Below are 18,673 nucleotides of genomic sequence, written 5' to 3'. Positions count from 1 at the left end.
TCATCTTAAAGGTAAACTTAAAGTTAAGGATTTTGAATAAATCAGGGCCAAGCTGAAATAAAACAAAGACTCTATAAGTTCAAGTAGTTTCAAGATGCTTATACTTATATTATTACATGTTTATCTTGTTTCCAAACTCATGCGATAATATCGTCTTCAATTATTCGTATCCATCTTATTTGCTTGGAGCAACGAGGACAACACAAAGCGACTCTACCCAATATCGTCGCAGGTGGTAGTCTATAAAGTCGATTCTTAACTCTACGTCGCGTTGTTCGTAAATCTGACGAGGTGAAACAACTTGTCCTCGGCCGAGCCATTTTTTGCCACTAAAGATTTGTTTGCCCGCGGTACAGGGCTGGCGGACTGTCTCGACGGAAACCCATAAACATGATCAAGTCGGACCGACTCTGCCGCTTTTTTCCAGCGCCCCACCCGGACGTGGGCGGCCGAGAACGCGTAGGCGGGGACTCGCGCTGGAGGGGATAGCGCACGCCAATCTCACGTCGCGTATCCGTATGGTGTTTCGAAAAGGACAGAAAATTGAGGACGCGGTTGGCGGTCGATATGCGGTGCCGCCCTCGAGGCGGAGTCTAATTGGCCGTCTCCTACGGCGGAGGGGCGTCAGGCGTCGTACGCGCGCCAGTCGGTGTTTAACCTCGAACGCGTAAGGAAGGTACAGGCCGGTCGCACACGAGCACAGGCCCGGCATGCGAAGCGCGCGCGCACCGGCCCGCTGACGCGCAGGAATGGCAGCGCGCCGCGCAGTCGCCGCGCACACAACCAACTGTGATACAATTAATTAACTTAATTTCTTACTAGCAGTAGTAGAAATATTTTTAGGAAACTAATACGTCCGTGCTATAGACTTCGAGAGACAGTGTTTAGTGTGAAGCCGCCCATATGATCGTCCCGATGGCAGCGTATGCGCAATTTGGCTATTCATACCCGCCCGCCTCGCAGGTTAGTAAACAACCTAACATACTTAATAGTTGTCGTACTTCGTGCATATCCTTATTGTAGACCCCTGTGGCTTGGTCCTTTGTCCTAGTACTTGGTACCTACACCTGTCACATACATTCTTTGTGCAATGCCTTTTCATTTTATGGATTAAATTTTATCAATTTTATAGAAATTTCAGTTTGCTTGCCGCACTGGTAAACATGTATTAAAAGTATTTTCTAAAACAGTATTGCACAACAAGAACAATGTGATAACGGGTCTTTCTGTTAGCGTAGATAAAATACATAGCCTGTTAATAATTGATCGAAAATGGTTTGTAGATACATATATACAGTTAATATTATTTATTGTTTGGAACCGCGGAAGTAAGTTTTCGGTGAAGTTTTAAACCAATTAGGTCCCTTGTCAATATGTCATCAATGTATAACATTAGATAGCTGTAAAACAACACTGATGAATGATAAAATATGTGTAGATTATACAGATTAGTTATAAATCTACAATGTCTTAAGTATAAATATGTTGATGCCTACCCTATACCGTGGAAAATGATTTAGCTGCCACAACGACATTCCTTTAAAATTAGATCTTCATTATTTAAGTAGGTACTCAAGTGTTAAACAGAGAAAATTCATCTACATAAATAAGTTCATAGTTTTTCCAATAATTACAGGTAATAAAGTTTAGGCCTACTCGTGGAACGCGATATTGATTGATAAATAAATACACTTACGAACGAATAAGTGAACTGTAAAATATTTGCCTTTCAATATGCCTATTAATAGAGATAGTGAAATAGATTATAAACCCATTTACCATTTATTGTTAGTACAGTACCTTATACTTACACCTATCCCTGTAAACTAATATGTAGGTATATTAATTTATACTTGATTTACTACTTTGTCTGTACGCAAATTTTCAGAAATTATTTATTTACACTTTTATACATTACATTAAATGTACAATGGCGGACTTAATGCCTGAGGCATTCTCTACCAGTCAACCATATTAATACGCAAAAGTTAAAAATAGTATTCTAATGACGTTGTTTCATTGTTCCAATTTTAATCAAATGCATGTCCTCACGCATTTAATCTAGTTATGAATATCTTAAACAAAACATATGTAACACATAACATATATATTTATTTTGTTAACGGCTACTGAAAACAATCAATTTATCTGGTACAATCGATACTTGAGACCACTTACTTAATACCAAGTTAAATGTGAAACTTAACACTACGCGACCTTACTTAAATGAACTAATAGCCGGTTATTTAGAGAGTCGATATTACTATTTGTTAATACGTCTTTATGTCTTAATCTCATTGATCTACTTAGTACGTTTTTGTAGAGTTTGAAATATTGCTTAGGTCTCTACATCTACACTTTTTGATGGCAAGATGATTAGGTACGGTAATAAACTACATGTATAATTGAAAATAATGATTTAGAAGACAGTAGTCACTGTAGAGTACTCCAATCTAAAGAAATCCTTTCCTCATCGTAAAATCCTTTTAAACTTAAATTGTGTAGTTAATTCACTACGCGTAATCTTTATGTATGATTAACATATATAATACAATTAATATATTTAAATTGTGATTTGTATTTATATGTTTCGTAAGTGTTAGGTATTCATGCTCTTTATTTTACTTGGCATTGAAAGTAAATACCTACTTTGTAGAAAAAAAAAACCAAATGAATTCTGCATAAATGTAGAAGAGTATTGATCATTGAATTCACAATTTTATTTAGTTGTTCCACTAGATGGGTGTTAATTAGACACTTGAGAAATTATGTAGAGTTTTGCATGCTGTAGTTGTATATAGTAGTTGTTGTCTTAAAAGTAGTAAATGTTTTGAGTGAATACAAATATCAAAGAGCAGATGATTTCGATATAATTTGTTGCAGATTTCATGGAATCCTTAGGTACTTTCGAGTGTCGGCTGTATCCTTAATCCAGTCTCTACAAAATGATTTTTTTCGACAGTAACACAACACTGTGACAAACAAAGTGACAAATAAAACAATTTACATATTTATTTATGTATGATTGAATTAACTAAAATAAAAAATTTAACATTTTATTAGCTTTTTAAATATGCATTTTGATAAATATCTCGTTTTATATTAACAACGTGTTTAATATGTATATTAGCGATAAAATTCTAATAAATAGATAATATAAAATGTATCAATATGTATACATATATTCATAGTGAACTGCATTGTATTTATTATAATATTTTAAAAGATAGATAGAGATCTAAATTGATCATCATATTCAAGGTGCCAAAAATATAGAGCTAGAATTGTGCTTAGCAGACTATTAGAATACTACCTACATAAATTTTGTGCGAATTCATATTATTTTAAAAAAACAACGCACGTATCATGTTAAAAGGAGGTAGATAATCTGCCAGTAAATTTCGAAAAATTATAGCATTAATAAAAATATGACACTAAAAATTCATTTGATGTAGATCGCCTGACATATAGGTGCCTATTTAAACGCTCAACTATCGCATGAACGAAAAATTTAAAACAGTCCCGCAACAGATAATTGGTCGTCATATTAATATAGTGCTTCATTAATATTACCAGCCAATAAATAACACACGTTCCGTTATTATCTCCTGACATTTTCATCACCTGTTGACGAGGCCGCGCCGTCGGCCCGTCGCCTGCAACTACGAGCAACGCGTAGGCGCAATTAAACGTCTACTTAAAAAGAATATTATCTCTTAAATTAAACTGAGTACGTGTTGATAGTGCACAAATTTCTAAAGCCACTGTAATGAAAAACGTTTATGTTAGGACGTGGTCGCATTACGTAGAGATACGCCTAAAGCTAACTGTTTTGATAGAGTCAAATTGCAGTAAGTGAAAAAATGGATAGAGTCGTGTTCGCAGTTGCCGGCTAAAAGGCTTACGGCGAGCCAGTGGATTTTATTAAGGGTTAGCGTCACAACTGAGCACTTCCGACTGTTGAACTTTAATGATTATTCTATTGAGCAAAACTTCTCTAATAGGTCGTTTATGTTTCTAACAAGAGGTTAATTATAGAAAGATTCGAATACATATCTTATAAGAAATATTATTTACGGTGTAAACCCGTTACAATGCGATTACGCTGACAGGCGATCAAGAGTTGGGAAGATTCTGGAGTATGATCTCTTACTAATGCCGTTCCATTGAATTAAGCTGCTCAACATGCCTTGTATTGGCATGTCCATGACTATGTCAAGTGCGATCTGCACCACACTTTAATATAAATACATATTAAACTAAAATTGCCCTTTGACTTATTTGTCAACAAAGTCAAGAAATTTTAACCTGAAACTATATCAAAAGTATTACGACTCAAATATGTTCTCTTTGATCCGATGAGCACAAATGAAATATGTAGGCATGATTAATTATTTTTAAATCTGAAAGTCACCAGCTTTGATGCAGCACATTTTCAAGGTATGCAAAGTGTTAAGTAATATTAACATTGTTCTAATAAGAATAACCAAACAAAGTTATTGGTCAAAAGTGGGATACATTTATCTAATAAGACTTCGAATACAATATTATTTTGTCTTCGTCTGTCCTGTCTTCCTTAACGTACGTTTATACTGCTTTAGTTATTACGTTTTATACTTTAGTTCCTAGCTACGCCTAAATCACGTCACAATCTGTACTCAAGATTACAAAACCTATTGTACTGATAAGGTAAAATACATAATGCGAACATATCTGTAGCGGCAACAATAAAAGAAGAAATGCTAATCTTTTATCTGAGGCTTACATTAATAATCTGTATATACGAAAATGTAAAAAATAACTTATCAATTATTAGTAATGCAGGTATTAGTGTAACAAACGATTGTTATCAATACTGAAAAATGCCTTTTAGTGCTCAAATGACTGGAATAATAATTAGCGCACCGGGCGAGGTTTTGCTTATCGATAATAACATACATGTATATTTATTATATTTCTTAAAGCACAGAGGCTTTAAAACTAAAAGATATTTTAATACGAGATATTAAAAATAGAAGGAAATAATCGTGTAGAAATATGAAAGAGTAGATTGCAAAAACAAGCGCCTTATCACTGAAGTAATCTTTTAATCCCCGGAATTGGATTGATATGTGTTCGTATATCGACAGATTTAGGACGCCGAAACACATGTTTCTTTAACTAAAAGACCTTGAGTATGCGCTGAGGTTCTTTGATGTACCGTTGGGTATGTTGTAGTTAGAGGCATTGGGTACTGGCAATGGAACCAGTGTTGTAGAGATAGCTTGCTCAGAGTTGGCATGTAGGTACGGTTTACTACCAAACATTGTCACAATGTCCAGATGTAGTGACTGTTCTAAAACGAGGAGAATAATGAAAAAAATAGTTTTTGAAAATATTCAAAATCAGTTGAATTCAAAATAAGGTTAAGAGATTTATAATTAAGATAAAATAAAATTATTATTAATATATTTTTTGTAATTGAAAACTTTTAAACATAACGCCATACCCTAGATATATTTAATTCGAAGTCGTTCCAAGGTTGTTCATAAATGTTTTAGTGATTACTTACATCGACCTATATCCACATTTTCACACGTTATAATTATGTTATCTTATATTAATGCATGTTAACAGATACTAACACATAACCTGTATTTCTTAGTGTAGATCGCTTACGAGATAGTTGATATCTATAAAACATACAATTACTCAAGAAAATTATGTATCATGAATGGTATTAATTTGCCTTTTCTCCGGTTTTAAACTTATCTCAGAGACTTTACTTACATCTATACTTAATGTTCATTAAGATTTGATTCGATAGCTTTTACACTAATTACCTACATATTATTTTAAATGAATATTGTTCTTAAAGCAAGAATAAGATTGTTATCTAATGCGACAAGACTGACGGTAATAGAAAATGGTAAATATTAAACTGATAATTAATTACAACAATCCCAAAAAGGTGGTGACTTCGATCGCCCATATAGATAGGATTAAAAGCTATGCAAGCATCTGTTCCATTGTTTACTCGACTATCGACTTTCAGTATATTGACACACCGCCTACATTAGCGTGAAGTTTAAAAGTTATTTTATCGAATATGATTGTGGAGCAAATGTTTTGTTGTGTGTACCTTCTGTGGATTTATACCGCTATATCGAGACGTTACTCTTTGACACTCGCATGAACAAACCAGGTCCGGTATGAAACCTACTTGTTTAGACGGTAGTTCCGTACGTTTTTTTATTGTAACGTATGTAACACACCACTATAATTCTTTTTTATAATTAGCTTATTTTTAGAGTTCCTTGTAACTTTGGTAGGCAGTGAAATAGCTGTTAATAAAATCTCAGACCCATAAGTCATTGTAAGGCATTGTAAGATTAATATACAGGAACCAAATTGACTTAAAGAAACAAAAAACGTCTCAACAATAAAAAAGCCCCAATTGTAAATAGATGACTCGGTGACAGATGAATGGCCGGACGGGTTGATAAACGAGTAATCCCATACGAGGTTTCGTTGTTACCTTTACGGGACTCCAAATAATATCAAGATGGCGCCTCTGTGAACAAATAAGATCTGATAATGTTTTAGGAGCAGGTAAACTTGACCCTTGCTTTAAAATTTGGGTTTATATTCCTCGCACATTTAAAAAGAATATCCCCCTAATAAAATTACAATTTTAAGTGTTACGTATTTAGCGCTATGGCAACGATTTATATGTTCTCGGAGCTAAAGACTCGATTGACGATGAATTAAAAAAGTACTTTAATCCGTTTATCGCCGTGAGCGATCGGTGCGCCGGTCAGCTGTTCCACGCGTTTCCCTATTGCGATCAAGTGATAGCCCCTCCACACGTCAAAGTAGATTTTCTTTGTTGTTTTCTAATTTGTTGACTAATCTAGTAACATGTGCGTTCATGTGTAGTTGTCTATTTTTGTACATCATAAGAATATGAGCTGCCAAGAATGCTCCGAAGCCATACGAGTTCACAAAAGAGAAACAAGGTAATGCCAATGTAACGGTGTAGGTAGTTTGTCGTCAATACAGACTTTAGATTTGTTCTTTGTTTACAATAAGTCGTATTACCTAAGCTAACGAGGATTTTTACTAAACTTTGTAAACGTAATGTTTAAATAATATTATAGCTAATGTCACGCAATTTAAGTCACAAATTATTTCACTTATTTTTACTCTAACATTTATTTTATATAGTCGACTTAAGAGACACATCTACATAGAATTACTTACCAATACAAATGAGACTTGATTTAATTTAAAAACAGTTAATTCACTATGAATTAAAAGCGGATTTGTTCGCAGGTATAAATCTCCAAAGGACCAGTTTGTGTCGCTCGTCACGAGAACAGAAAGGCACATGTGCAATCCCCACAACAATTTTCCGTCTAATTGACCGAATGCAATTGAGCATTCAAGTTGATTCGATAGCAGTTAATAGTTAATAGCCTTCTGATACGGGTCCCTTACTAGAAAATCAAACAAACTTGAAAGAAAATTGCATTGGGTAACCTGCCGTTTGTAAACACTTCGGCTTTTTAAAACACGCACGGGTTTCTACATTAGTTTTTTCCTTTTTAAGATCCCTCCTTTTTAATTAAATTTGTGCTGTTTCATTTGTTTAAATCAAAATAAACTTTGGAACTCGTGTGCTACGGGACGGTTGAACTAAATAAACCTTGTTTGATAAACTATTGGTGGATGTCACAGAGCTTTGTTATCCAAAGTTTCTGTGAACCTAAACGAAACTAGGTTTTGCGTGACCGGCCCATTCTTAGATGTTAAAATCAACATCAGTTACTTTGCCGACATTTCAGCAACAAATCATACCTTAATAAAGTTATTGAGAAAGTAAACATTGTTTTTATTGTCGTTTATTTTTAGTTTCTTGTGTTTTATTTGTTTACCTGCGTAAGGGGAACGTAGTTATTTCTTATATTCTGAATTACCTCAAAATGTGTCTTTTTTTTTACACCGTACCGATACCGCTTGCAGAAAGATGTTACTAACTGAAACAACCAAAAAAGGCAGAGATCTTATTGTGCATATTTATGATCTCTTAGTATCTATCATCGCGCAACTTAACACTTTAGTCATCGATAGTTTTTTTTTTAACTTTAAATTATTTTTAAAAGTTCTTATGATCGAAATGACAAGAACATTGTGTCCTGTTAGGCGTGCTGAGAGCGTTTTCGATACAATGATAAAAACAGAATCACGCGTTTTATCATTAGTACGTATCATGAGTCCGGCCGAGATATGGATACGCAAATACGCATATAGACCTGTTAAAATGTTTCGTTTGTTTTTGACATGGCGACTTTGACTAGAGCTCATCCAAACTTGGATCATTTTAATTACTTTACATATTTTTTTTCTTTAAAAAACCAAACGCACATCGAGCGTTTTTTATTCTCAAATACGCCTAAAGAGTTCAAGTTGTTTTATATTTCGTAGTTTTTCATTTGTTTGTATGAAATGCATTATCCAGTTAAAATAAAACCAGTAATAGATGTTCGTCCAAGACCTTCGGTGTTGTATTTATAAATGTAGAGCCAGTTTTCCGATATCCTCTCGCACTTCACACTTGGTACGAATATTAAGAAATATTCAAGTTCTGAGTCCATCTTCAACTTTTTGCTCTCCGTCCATGTCTAGTAGTTCTTGATGCATGCTCTTTTATGGACATTAATTTGACACCTTGTATTATGTATTATGCAAGCAAATCCCCATTTAGTTCGGTTAATAAGCATTATGTCCCATATAGCTAACCAAAACAGCTCTTCACTTTTTTGCAATGAATGCGGTATTGAATTATTTATGTGTAATTACTGCACAGTTCATACATGGAGTTATACAACATGAGCTACATATTTTTTACTATTCATACCTACCTACTTTAAATGCAGATGGAACAAATTGCTAATTGTTTCAGACAGTCCTTGCATATTATTCATCTTTTTCCTCAGTAATTAATCATGTTATGGGCTATTTATATATGAGTTATCGCAATTTAGGGCATGTTTCGCTCTTATAAAATTGTTTGACCAACAGTTGAATTTCTCAATATGTTTTATGGTGTAGTAAGTACACTTGCTTATTTACTGATCCCCTTTTTCTGAGGGTAAAGTCTTCCATCACGGGAGTAATGCTATATAATTTACCGGTTATAACCGGTTTATATAAAGATAGATTGTAACCGACAACGTTTTTTTATAAACTATTTTAGTGTCAACTTTGCCAATATCTGAGTCACACACGTGGTAGGTAGATCCCCTTTTGGGATGCCATCAGAAGTAACATAATAAGTATCTAGTAGGGAACATACGCGGACCGCTTGCGGTGAAATCATAATCATTAATTCGCCGTAATTTTGTGCGAACGCCAACATTGTGCGTAAAGTGGATCCATTTATTTGAAAATCCGGTGGGAGGTCACGGCAAAAGTCCACAATAAAAGCCGGGTCCGGTAGCACAGTTTAATTGAGTCCTCCGACCTCATAATCCGCGCCTCCCGCCCCGCCCCGCCCGCTAAATGTTATTTATAAGTGAAACTCCAAACAGCCGCCGGCTGCCGCACCTACACCGTGTATAAATTTTAGCCTATTGCACCCCATACTGGCGGCCAGCTACTGGCGTGTTTCAGCAACGCGTCATTACTTTTACTGTTTTTCTTCGCGCTCGCTCTAAGCTGGTAATTAATTTGCAGCGATTATTGCTATTGCCTTTACGCTTGTTATTAAACTTGTCGATAATTTAAGATGGAACACGAATCTCAAATTGCGGCGTCGCGGCCGATTGCCCTTTCGCATACGCTTAGATTGTGTTTTGTCGGGAATAATTACTCGACGCGTTTTCATTCGATTTGTTAGCGATGTACAGTGCGCACAACGAACACCCGCGACTTCATATCCGCGTGAGTACTCAACTTTGTTTATAATTAACTATACGTATATCTTCTGGTACAAATCGTACCTAATTTATCAAATTAGGCACAACATTTTAAAATTCAATTATAATTTAAAATGCATTTTTTATTTTCTTTTAACAAAAATAAAAACATTGGTATCCGCATAATAATATTTTTTTGATTAGGCTTTTAGTGGCTAAGAAGCCTTTAAGACTTTATTGTTGTCTTGTAAAGTTCAAGTCGTACATAAATTGGTATTTGTATTATTGTTTCATTAGTTTTTGTTTTTGTGCAACGTTCTCAGTGGGCGTGTTTCTTAGAATGTGAATGCTTTTGGGGTGTTATTGCAATTTTATAAGTTTGGTGGACAATTCAACGAAGTGCCTTCCTAGCAGATGACATTTTTATCCGTTACTTTAAGTTGTAAAGTAACATTAACATACTTTTACGCTCTGCCGGCTTCGAACGTTGCAGAATTAATGCCCAATGGACGGCGATCGAACATGTGGCGAGTCCAATGCTCGCATGGTAAGAGCCATAAATGAAGTACCCGGTGAGCATTAACTACTGGGAATTTGGCCATCGGAATTATCGACGCAATCCGCTTGACGATAATTGAATGGAAGCGCGTTAAATAACCATTAATTGTTGTCGCGAGCGCGATTGATATTTATCGGCGGTGAGATCTGTGGGCCCCAAGGTGCGGCCGGTGCATCTCTAATGGCGGCGCGCACACGTCCGCGCGTGTGTCACACTCGACGCGTCATTTCGTCGTGTTTCGACCGCCACGCACGACGCAAACCCGTTTTTCGTGACAACGTGCGTCACGCACACACCTTATTTCAATTTTAGTACAAGAATCAAGCTGTTTTATAGTACCCTAGCCGTATCATTGTTTTCGCGAACGCTTATATTCCGACTTAGAATACCTTGCTCGACGCCTAGTATGACACTAGACATTAATACCCACATGACATATTGTATATTACAATGTAGACATTATACGACACTATGCTTCGCACAGCGCACCGAGCTCTGGTACATAATAATATTATGTCAGTGCAGTGTAATGTACACTCGACGACACATTATCGTGATGTAGAAAGGTGTTTGTGCCTTAAAATAAAGGGGCATTTCTGAGGGACTATTACTTACAGAGTTTGCTCAACTTGTAGGTGCTTCAGGATCGTGGAGTTGCAATATGAATTTGTAGCTGCTCTATTTTGAAGGCAACGTAAACTTAGCGCTCGACTGTACTTAGGTAGACGGACGCTCAGTGTGAGACAATTTTTCCGCCGCACCGCCGCAAAGCGCCACATAATATTTCCAAGGAATGGCGCTTTAAGATTTATGTTTATGATACGCATAATAGTGGCGTCAATTGAAAGCTGGCGGCGGAGGAGGCGACCCCTTTTGTGTTCCGTCTCGATGCGTGGATGTTTTGTGATGTCTCCACCCATTACCGAGATATTTAAATAGCGTTTAAGGGCTATTATGAGTGACCATTCAGAAAAAAATATACTTCGAAACGAAATGCTACTGCGTTAACGCTTTACGAGTAACATTATATAGCTACTTATACAATAATGTTTATGTGCAAGTACATTCGATAATTATAGTTTTAGGGGCGTTTTGTATAAGAGGGCGAAAAAATTCTATGCCGGCAGTGACATGAGAAAATTTCTTATTTAATGGTCGGAGCTGGCCGTTTGTTCAGGTGGAGTATGCACGCATGAAGTGCGCTCCCGCGCATCCCGCGACTGCCCCGCACGCCTTCGCTCATATTAAAATCGGACTCCCGTTCGTCAAGCGTCTCAAAAGAAACAAGAGTGGCGTTTACAGCCCAATCATTATAATGATCGGTTATCGATTTGCTGTATGGCGAGTTTTTCTAAAGGACCAAAATTTAGTGCGTCCGATTACGCGCCGCTGCTCCGCCCGCCGGCTATTCCGTAATCTATTCCTACCGTCGTCACGATATCGTCGACTTATCTTCGTCGTTCACTCTTATAATTTTGGAAAATTCATATAATAACATCTGATAACAATCAAATTATTATAATGTCCTCTTTAACATATCCCGTTGGTCGGAGCGAAATTGGAACGAGAGACGGACCTTCGGGCCGAGATAATGCCTTTGCTAATGTAATGGAAATTATGAGATAATCTTTATGCCTTTTAACCGTGCTTTTAAAATAAACACATTACTTTAACTTTAGCGTTGGTTGGGCGAGTTTATGGCGGCGCATTCCGTGTGAACCACACTTTATATTCAAATGCACAGTCCGCACAGGTAGCTAATGATTTTCAATTAAAATAATTTGAAAATGATGTAGGTAGCTTTTATAAGCCATTATTAATGTCCATGAAACTCGAACGGTATACTGACCATGAAGGTGGTCAGATGTAATAAGATTGTACCTATTTACAGCGATTATCTCGAAGCGAACAGTAGCGCGGTACACAAGAACACGATTCGTAGGAACGTTGAAAGTGTGAAAGGGACGATTTAGATTGTCCGGTGTAATCTTGGCCTTACTTCACTCACTTTTTAAAACAGCATCTTGCACTTAGTTACCATTTTACTATAGCATCTAACATTTTTATTACGCCGTGTAATAACTAACGCATCCATAACATGTAACGGTAGAGCACTATTAGCTATGCACTATGGCCGTTTAAAGCATATTTATAGATAGTATTTAACATTTTGTTATCAAAATTTAATTTAAGAATAGGAGTATTTTTAATATGCTAATAATAAAGAGTAATCAAATACTTTATTGGCCGTTTAGTAAATGAATTCTTATAAGAGGATTAATTACAGGCAAAATTATTATTTTTTATTTATTATTATTATTTTTCCGGTAGAGTGTTTATGATGTTTGGTTTTTCTTTGGCAAAAGTAGGTCCTATTGAAACCAGAAAAGCGTCCGAAAAAAACTAAAGTGCAAAAAAAAATTGTACCGTTACTTAAAAAACAACTCTACACACCTATTACCACGCTAATGAATTCAATTTTTGACTCGCGGGAGATTATACAAACATTCAAAGGTGGATCACATAAATGAACTCTAGGCGGGGATCGAATTCGTGACATGTTACGCGGGTGCAGTCAGTTAAGTTTAAGTAAATTTTCGTGTAATTTAATAATGTAATATATTCGTTTACGTTAACAGGATTATTACGCAAAAAAACTGCTTCCTAAACAAAGGCTTGTACTAGGCAAGTAATAACTAGTAGGTACCTAATATGTTTGGTTTCGTATAACAAAACTCATGACAACACCACAACAAAATCAAAAGTCTACGGACCCAGATAGATATCCAAAATGCTGCAATTTGCTTGAAATATTGTCTGTAGCCATCATCAATATGTAAAGAGGCTGGCAACGAATCGCTATGAAGGACAAGCGGTCTGCACGGACACTGTAAATCCACCCTCGTCCGAATCTCATCAAATATTGACAGCAGACTGAAAGCTTCCCATCGGTTATATATATACACACGTATATACTCTAGTCCCACATAGGTAGATGACGAGGCGCATACATAATGAGACCACGCCTTATTTCAATTATATTCGGGTGTACGAAATCAATGAATACGATTAGAATGACCGTTTCAATTTGGGATCAAGTTGTGCTAAAATAAACAGAGTGTAGGGGTCAGACGGGCTACAAATGTATTAAGCGTGTTTAGATGTTTCTGAGTTTTCGTCTAAAGAGGTTTTGATTTAATAGTAGAACTTTCATTTGTGTTATAACGGTTGCGGTGGAGCTTATAGTTTGATGCGTAAAGAATTGTTTGTTGTTACTGAATTAGAATGAAATTTAAAAGTACTACCTTAAAACATTTTTGCGTTACGTCCTTTTTATAATTACTGATGAAATTAACTTATTCAAGATGGCAATAAGTTAACCTCTACCAATTCAACATAGCTCTGTTATTATAATTTCTAACATTTAAATACGACTGAGAAAGAAATCCCTCTAATCTCTTCATTTTGTTAGGTTAAATAAACACATTTAAATTATACACATCAACTTTGTTCAGGTAGGTACCTATATTTTAAGCTACCTTGAAAATGCCTACCTATGTAATTATGTTTTTAAAATGCTATGATTGAATAACACCAAATATGATGTAACTGTAAAAATAGTTTATTATGTTTCTAACAGATGTTTTGGTTGTCGAGAAAAAAAATGTTGACCGATCACATTATTGAGGTATAGTAGAGAATATAAAAATAGCCTTCAACTATTCAGTTGAAGGGTATTTTCACTAAAACGTGATTGATATTTGCGGGACTTCAGTCAGTAAGGTTAGTGTTAACGTAAATCCGTATATTATGGTAATTTCTAGGAGCGCCGAAATTTATAAATAAACTTGAAGACTGCTATTGCAATTTTGCGTGAACAGATCCCATAAAACTGGCAATGACGAAAATCAATATAAAATTTAAATTTACATTAATAGACGACAAGCGCAGTATTCCCTGTAGCGTTTCAAACGTCGATAAAATCGAATTTAAACAATAAACTTGAATTAATCCGGAAAATCAATAATTTTTCACAACATTACCGTGCCTACGCATGTAGCAGACTCAATAAATTATATAAGTTGTACCGTACATTAATTCTAATCACGAACTTCCAATGCTGGAATACCTAGGTACTAAAACTTTTTTTTTACTGAGATATGAGCTCTGAGAAATTGTGTGCGGAGCCTATTAAGCTTATAAAAATTCTCAGCGTTTAGTTCTCGAAGTTTCCGACAGTGCACGCGAGCCCTGACGAGCTTGCCATGGGGACTTGAAACTAGTTCGCAATTGGTATAGCCTGATGCACGCAAAAGTTGACGGGCCTTGTGTCATATCCCGTGTCATCCGCTTTTAAGAAAATATTTTATAGATAGGCAAGAAGGTCCTTAAACTTATTTTTTTCTAGATTTTCGCATGATATCTCAAGTGAAATTGGAAGCTTTATCTAAATTTTGGTGCTTAGACACTTATGACTTGATCATATACATTATACATGATGACACAATAACTGACAACTGTTTTTATGTTTCTTGCTACACATCAGTATAGGTACAGTAGAGCAAAAGCTACACACACAAGCTGAACAAGGTGTTGCAAAAAAGTTAGGATTCCCTATTGTTGTACCAGCACTTTGCCATAATGCTACGTAATTGTTTTCCAGCATGTAAGTAGTGCAAAGTGAAAAGATAACCGCTGTCAAAGCGAGCTATATTAACAACTGTCTACGCTGCTTTAACCCCCCTCTTGAAAACATCTGATATCACCCACATAAAACATTAATCCGAAACCCCTCTCTTTGCTCAACACTCTTCATTTGACAGATTGGACTAAATTACTGAAGCTTTTTTATTTAATTTAAGGGTAATAGCAATCGTAGGAGTATTCCTCTTTGAGAGTTTGTTTGTTTTGTCTCGCCGAGATCACTCTCCGTCCAAGTAGTTTTTATTGGAACTTTTGTTGACCGAAGCAGTCAAGCGTCGGCGGAGCGCTGCCCCCTTTGTACACAGTGACATAATATTGCTTATATTTGATTTGATCAGCCCTCCGGTCGACCAGGAAGCCCCGTTATTACTCTTGCCCTCGCCTTTTTATTAGCTTATAAACGCTCGTTACTATTCTTAACAAGTGTCTAATTTATGGTTGGATTTAATTAGTACACTACGTTGAATGTACGTTAATGAAAATGTCAAATGGTTTATCGTTGTCTTAACTATACATTTTATACCTTTGGCAATTGCAGCTAATACGTTATCATTATAGATAGCTACTCTAGCCTAACCTTCTATTCAATATTATATTCTATTTTTAATGGTCTGTTTAAACATGAAGTTTTTTCCAGTAAAATAATTGTAGACCTATATCAGATATTTATTATAATAATACATTCTAGCAAATACTAACATTTAATAGCGCACACATAGTCTGTTTCACACCAATAGTCGTATGACTAATAGCTATGTAGTTCATGGTAGAGCCGACAGCAGTACAATAATATACATATCTAGATGGTTTATTTAATGTTCCGCGTATGTACCTACGTATCTATAGAGTAATATTGCTCATAGACAATCACGGTACTATATGCCGCGATTATCGAGCGGCGTGCGATTGATATCGAAATCACAATTTCATACCTAAATATCGTTGTTATCCGTAATGACATAGTGTGTACGTGTGTTATCTTGGACTATTACTAATTACACGTATGCACGCAAGCAGTGATAGCGCTGTTTATACAAATATGGCGGCCCAATAAGCGGCTCGCTCTTAGTAATTGTAGCTCGGATTAATCGCGACGTGCTCGCGCGAACAACTGTTGACTCCAATTTCACTTGTTCACAGGACGAGTTTTTTTTCCTCTTTTCACACTTCGAATATTACATTATACGTCCACTTAATTATTCTCACTTTATGTTTAACAAAAGTTTCTTCAAAATGTCAACTGGTACTAAAAGATTAATTCATCTAATTGCAGACATATTTGAACACGAATATCAAAGTCAACATGGCTAAGTAACGAGCCCTTCGAAGGCATGATCATCATCGCGTTGATCAGTCGAAGCTTTCAGTTTGTATCCCTCGCTTCCCATGTAAAATTGAAGGTCAACAAAGCTACAAGACTTGTCTCTTTGAAGATCTCGCTCTGTTTAAAGAAAACAAGTTGGTGCACTCAAACGGAGCGTCATAGGTGAAGTGGGGTCCAGTGTGTGCACAGTATCTTATGCTATTATTTCTAAGTCAACCCGGACCCGATGTTTAACCAAATCTGTTTACGTCCCGGTTCCCTTTAGTCTTTCACCGCCTAAACTACACTCATATTTATTGAATAAAGAAATTCATATTTGCTATATCAAGGAGGCTGAAGTGCCTTGTTCCTACCCATTCTTTCATATCTTTTCAATAGACGCAAACTGTGTTTATGTCCTGGACATGTAACAGCACTCTTGCATATTTCCAGTTTAAAGTTCTGGATAAATAATATTGAAATATAACACTTGTCGGATATAATTAAGGCTTTTATTGTGGGACACAAATTATTAACTCTTTAATAATTGAATAAGGGTGATTAGCCCCTAGTGTAAACCAAACCCAACCAATCTGGGTAAATGAAATAGTAGTTTTAAATAACACTCATTATAAGGAGGTTGTAATTTGAGCGATCTAGGCACAGCTCCCCATCATCGCATTATAATAAAAGACGGCAAATGGAATAGAGGAAGTAAACGAGGCTCGTCTATTTATAATATCAACACAAAATTACTGTGAGTTAAACAAGACGTTACGATTAACAAATTGTGCCGATCACGTCGTTACTTTGATCAGCGGAGCGCTAACTCGGCTCTTCATAATATGTTTACTAATTATTTCCACGAAGTAATTCGAGAGTATCTCAGGCGACGGGACGATGGGCGCGTCACCGAGATGCTTAGATTAAGCGGATGCCCCAGATATTATCTTACCGCTCTGCCCTAGAAATGGAATTAATTTGCATTCGTTTAAAAATAAACGTACCTACAAGAAAGCGCTCCACTCGTTAGGTGTGCTCTCAAATGGAGCGAGTAACTATCTTTTTAACTGTTAATTAGTTTGTGGTTGTCATTGAGCTTCACAAATCAAATGGCCGTTTTAATAAATGGTTTTGTATACATTTTAAGAGTTATCTGTTTTAAACTTATCCTTTTATTCATTATACTTATTAGGTGGCAAACTTTGTACGCGTTAGGGTGCAAAGTAGGTACCCGGCAATATTTATACGCCCTTTTTTAAAATCTGTTATTTTACTTAATAATGCAGTATCAGTTACAATTAGGTCCTTGAGATGAGTATGAGATATGCTAAGCAGTGATGTTTGTTGCGGCAGTTGCTCGTGGGCAGCAGCGGGGCGGGCACCGGCGGCGCGGCCACCTCGCCGGACGGCGGCTCCAGCTCGGCGCCGCCGCTGTCGCCGGGCGGCTCGGCCGTGGCGGGCGGCGCGCTGTCGCCCGGCGCCGGCAGCCACGCCAGCACGCCGGCCGCCTCCTGCTGCGACACGCCGCGCCCCATCATCACGGACCCGGTCTCCGGCCAGACCGTGTGCTCCTGCCAGTACGACGGAGCCAGGCTCGCCCTCACCTCCTACCCCCGCCTGTCCAGCGCCGCTGTCGGCGTCTACGGGACACCCTACCCGTCTACAGATCAAAACCCTTACCCTAGTATCGGCGTGGACAGTTCAGCTTTCTATTCACCGCTGGTACGTATTTTTATATTTTTTTATTAAAACCTAGAACGTCATTCATGTTATTCTAGTAAATGAACGCTAACTAAAATTTACCATGACGATCTAAGTTTAAAATTTATCACAATATTGAATCTTTGAGTTAAATATTTAGAACGCGGAACAAGTATTAAGATTCAATATTGAATGTTATTTTATCTAACGAACAAATTGGCGTCGATGTTTATCTTGGCTAATTGAGAAATATATAAAAGGTGTTCCTCGCGATAATATTGCGACAAGCGTCCGAATCGGACGTATCAGTTATGATACAGTTTATTTCATAGTCACCATTAGCCGAGCCAAACTGTTTACCTCCTAAAACAGAATGAACAGACTGCAAATTGGTACGAATAGGTCGTTTGCCGTTTGCCCGTATACGAAGCAAGGTTTATCGCTCTCGACTGCGATACAACGTGTTTGGCTTTTCTGGCGTGGCGTGCGAGCCACCGGCGAACC

At 36.7% G+C, this 18,673-nt stretch overlaps 1 protein-coding gene across 2 annotated transcripts in view; it reads left to right on the top strand.

Annotated features, from left to right (window-relative positions):
• Positions 1-633: 633 nt before the first annotated feature.
• The window catches only part of LOC113500347 (homeobox protein araucan), a 47,725-nt gene continuing 29,685 nt past the window's right edge, over positions 634-18,673 (top strand). Inside the window, exons 1-2 of one of the 2 annotated variants that reach the window (XM_026881145.1) lie at positions 634-963; positions 17,822-18,190. In XM_026881145.1, the coding sequence (XP_026736946.1) occupies positions 904-963; positions 17,822-18,190 (429 nt within the window). In that variant the 5' untranslated portion in view covers positions 634-903. The remainder of the gene's footprint in view (positions 964-17,821; positions 18,191-18,673) is intronic. The other variant, XM_026881209.1, reaches the window with a different exon arrangement.

This window comes from Trichoplusia ni, chromosome 1, assembly GCF_003590095.1.
Source record: "Trichoplusia ni isolate ovarian cell line Hi5 chromosome 1, tn1, whole genome shotgun sequence".
In the NCBI taxonomy this organism is placed as follows: Eukaryota; Metazoa; Arthropoda; class Insecta; order Lepidoptera; family Noctuidae; genus Trichoplusia; species Trichoplusia ni.
The sequence above is the reverse complement of the archived record's forward strand: the minus strand, read 5'-3'. Positions and strand labels throughout refer to the sequence as shown.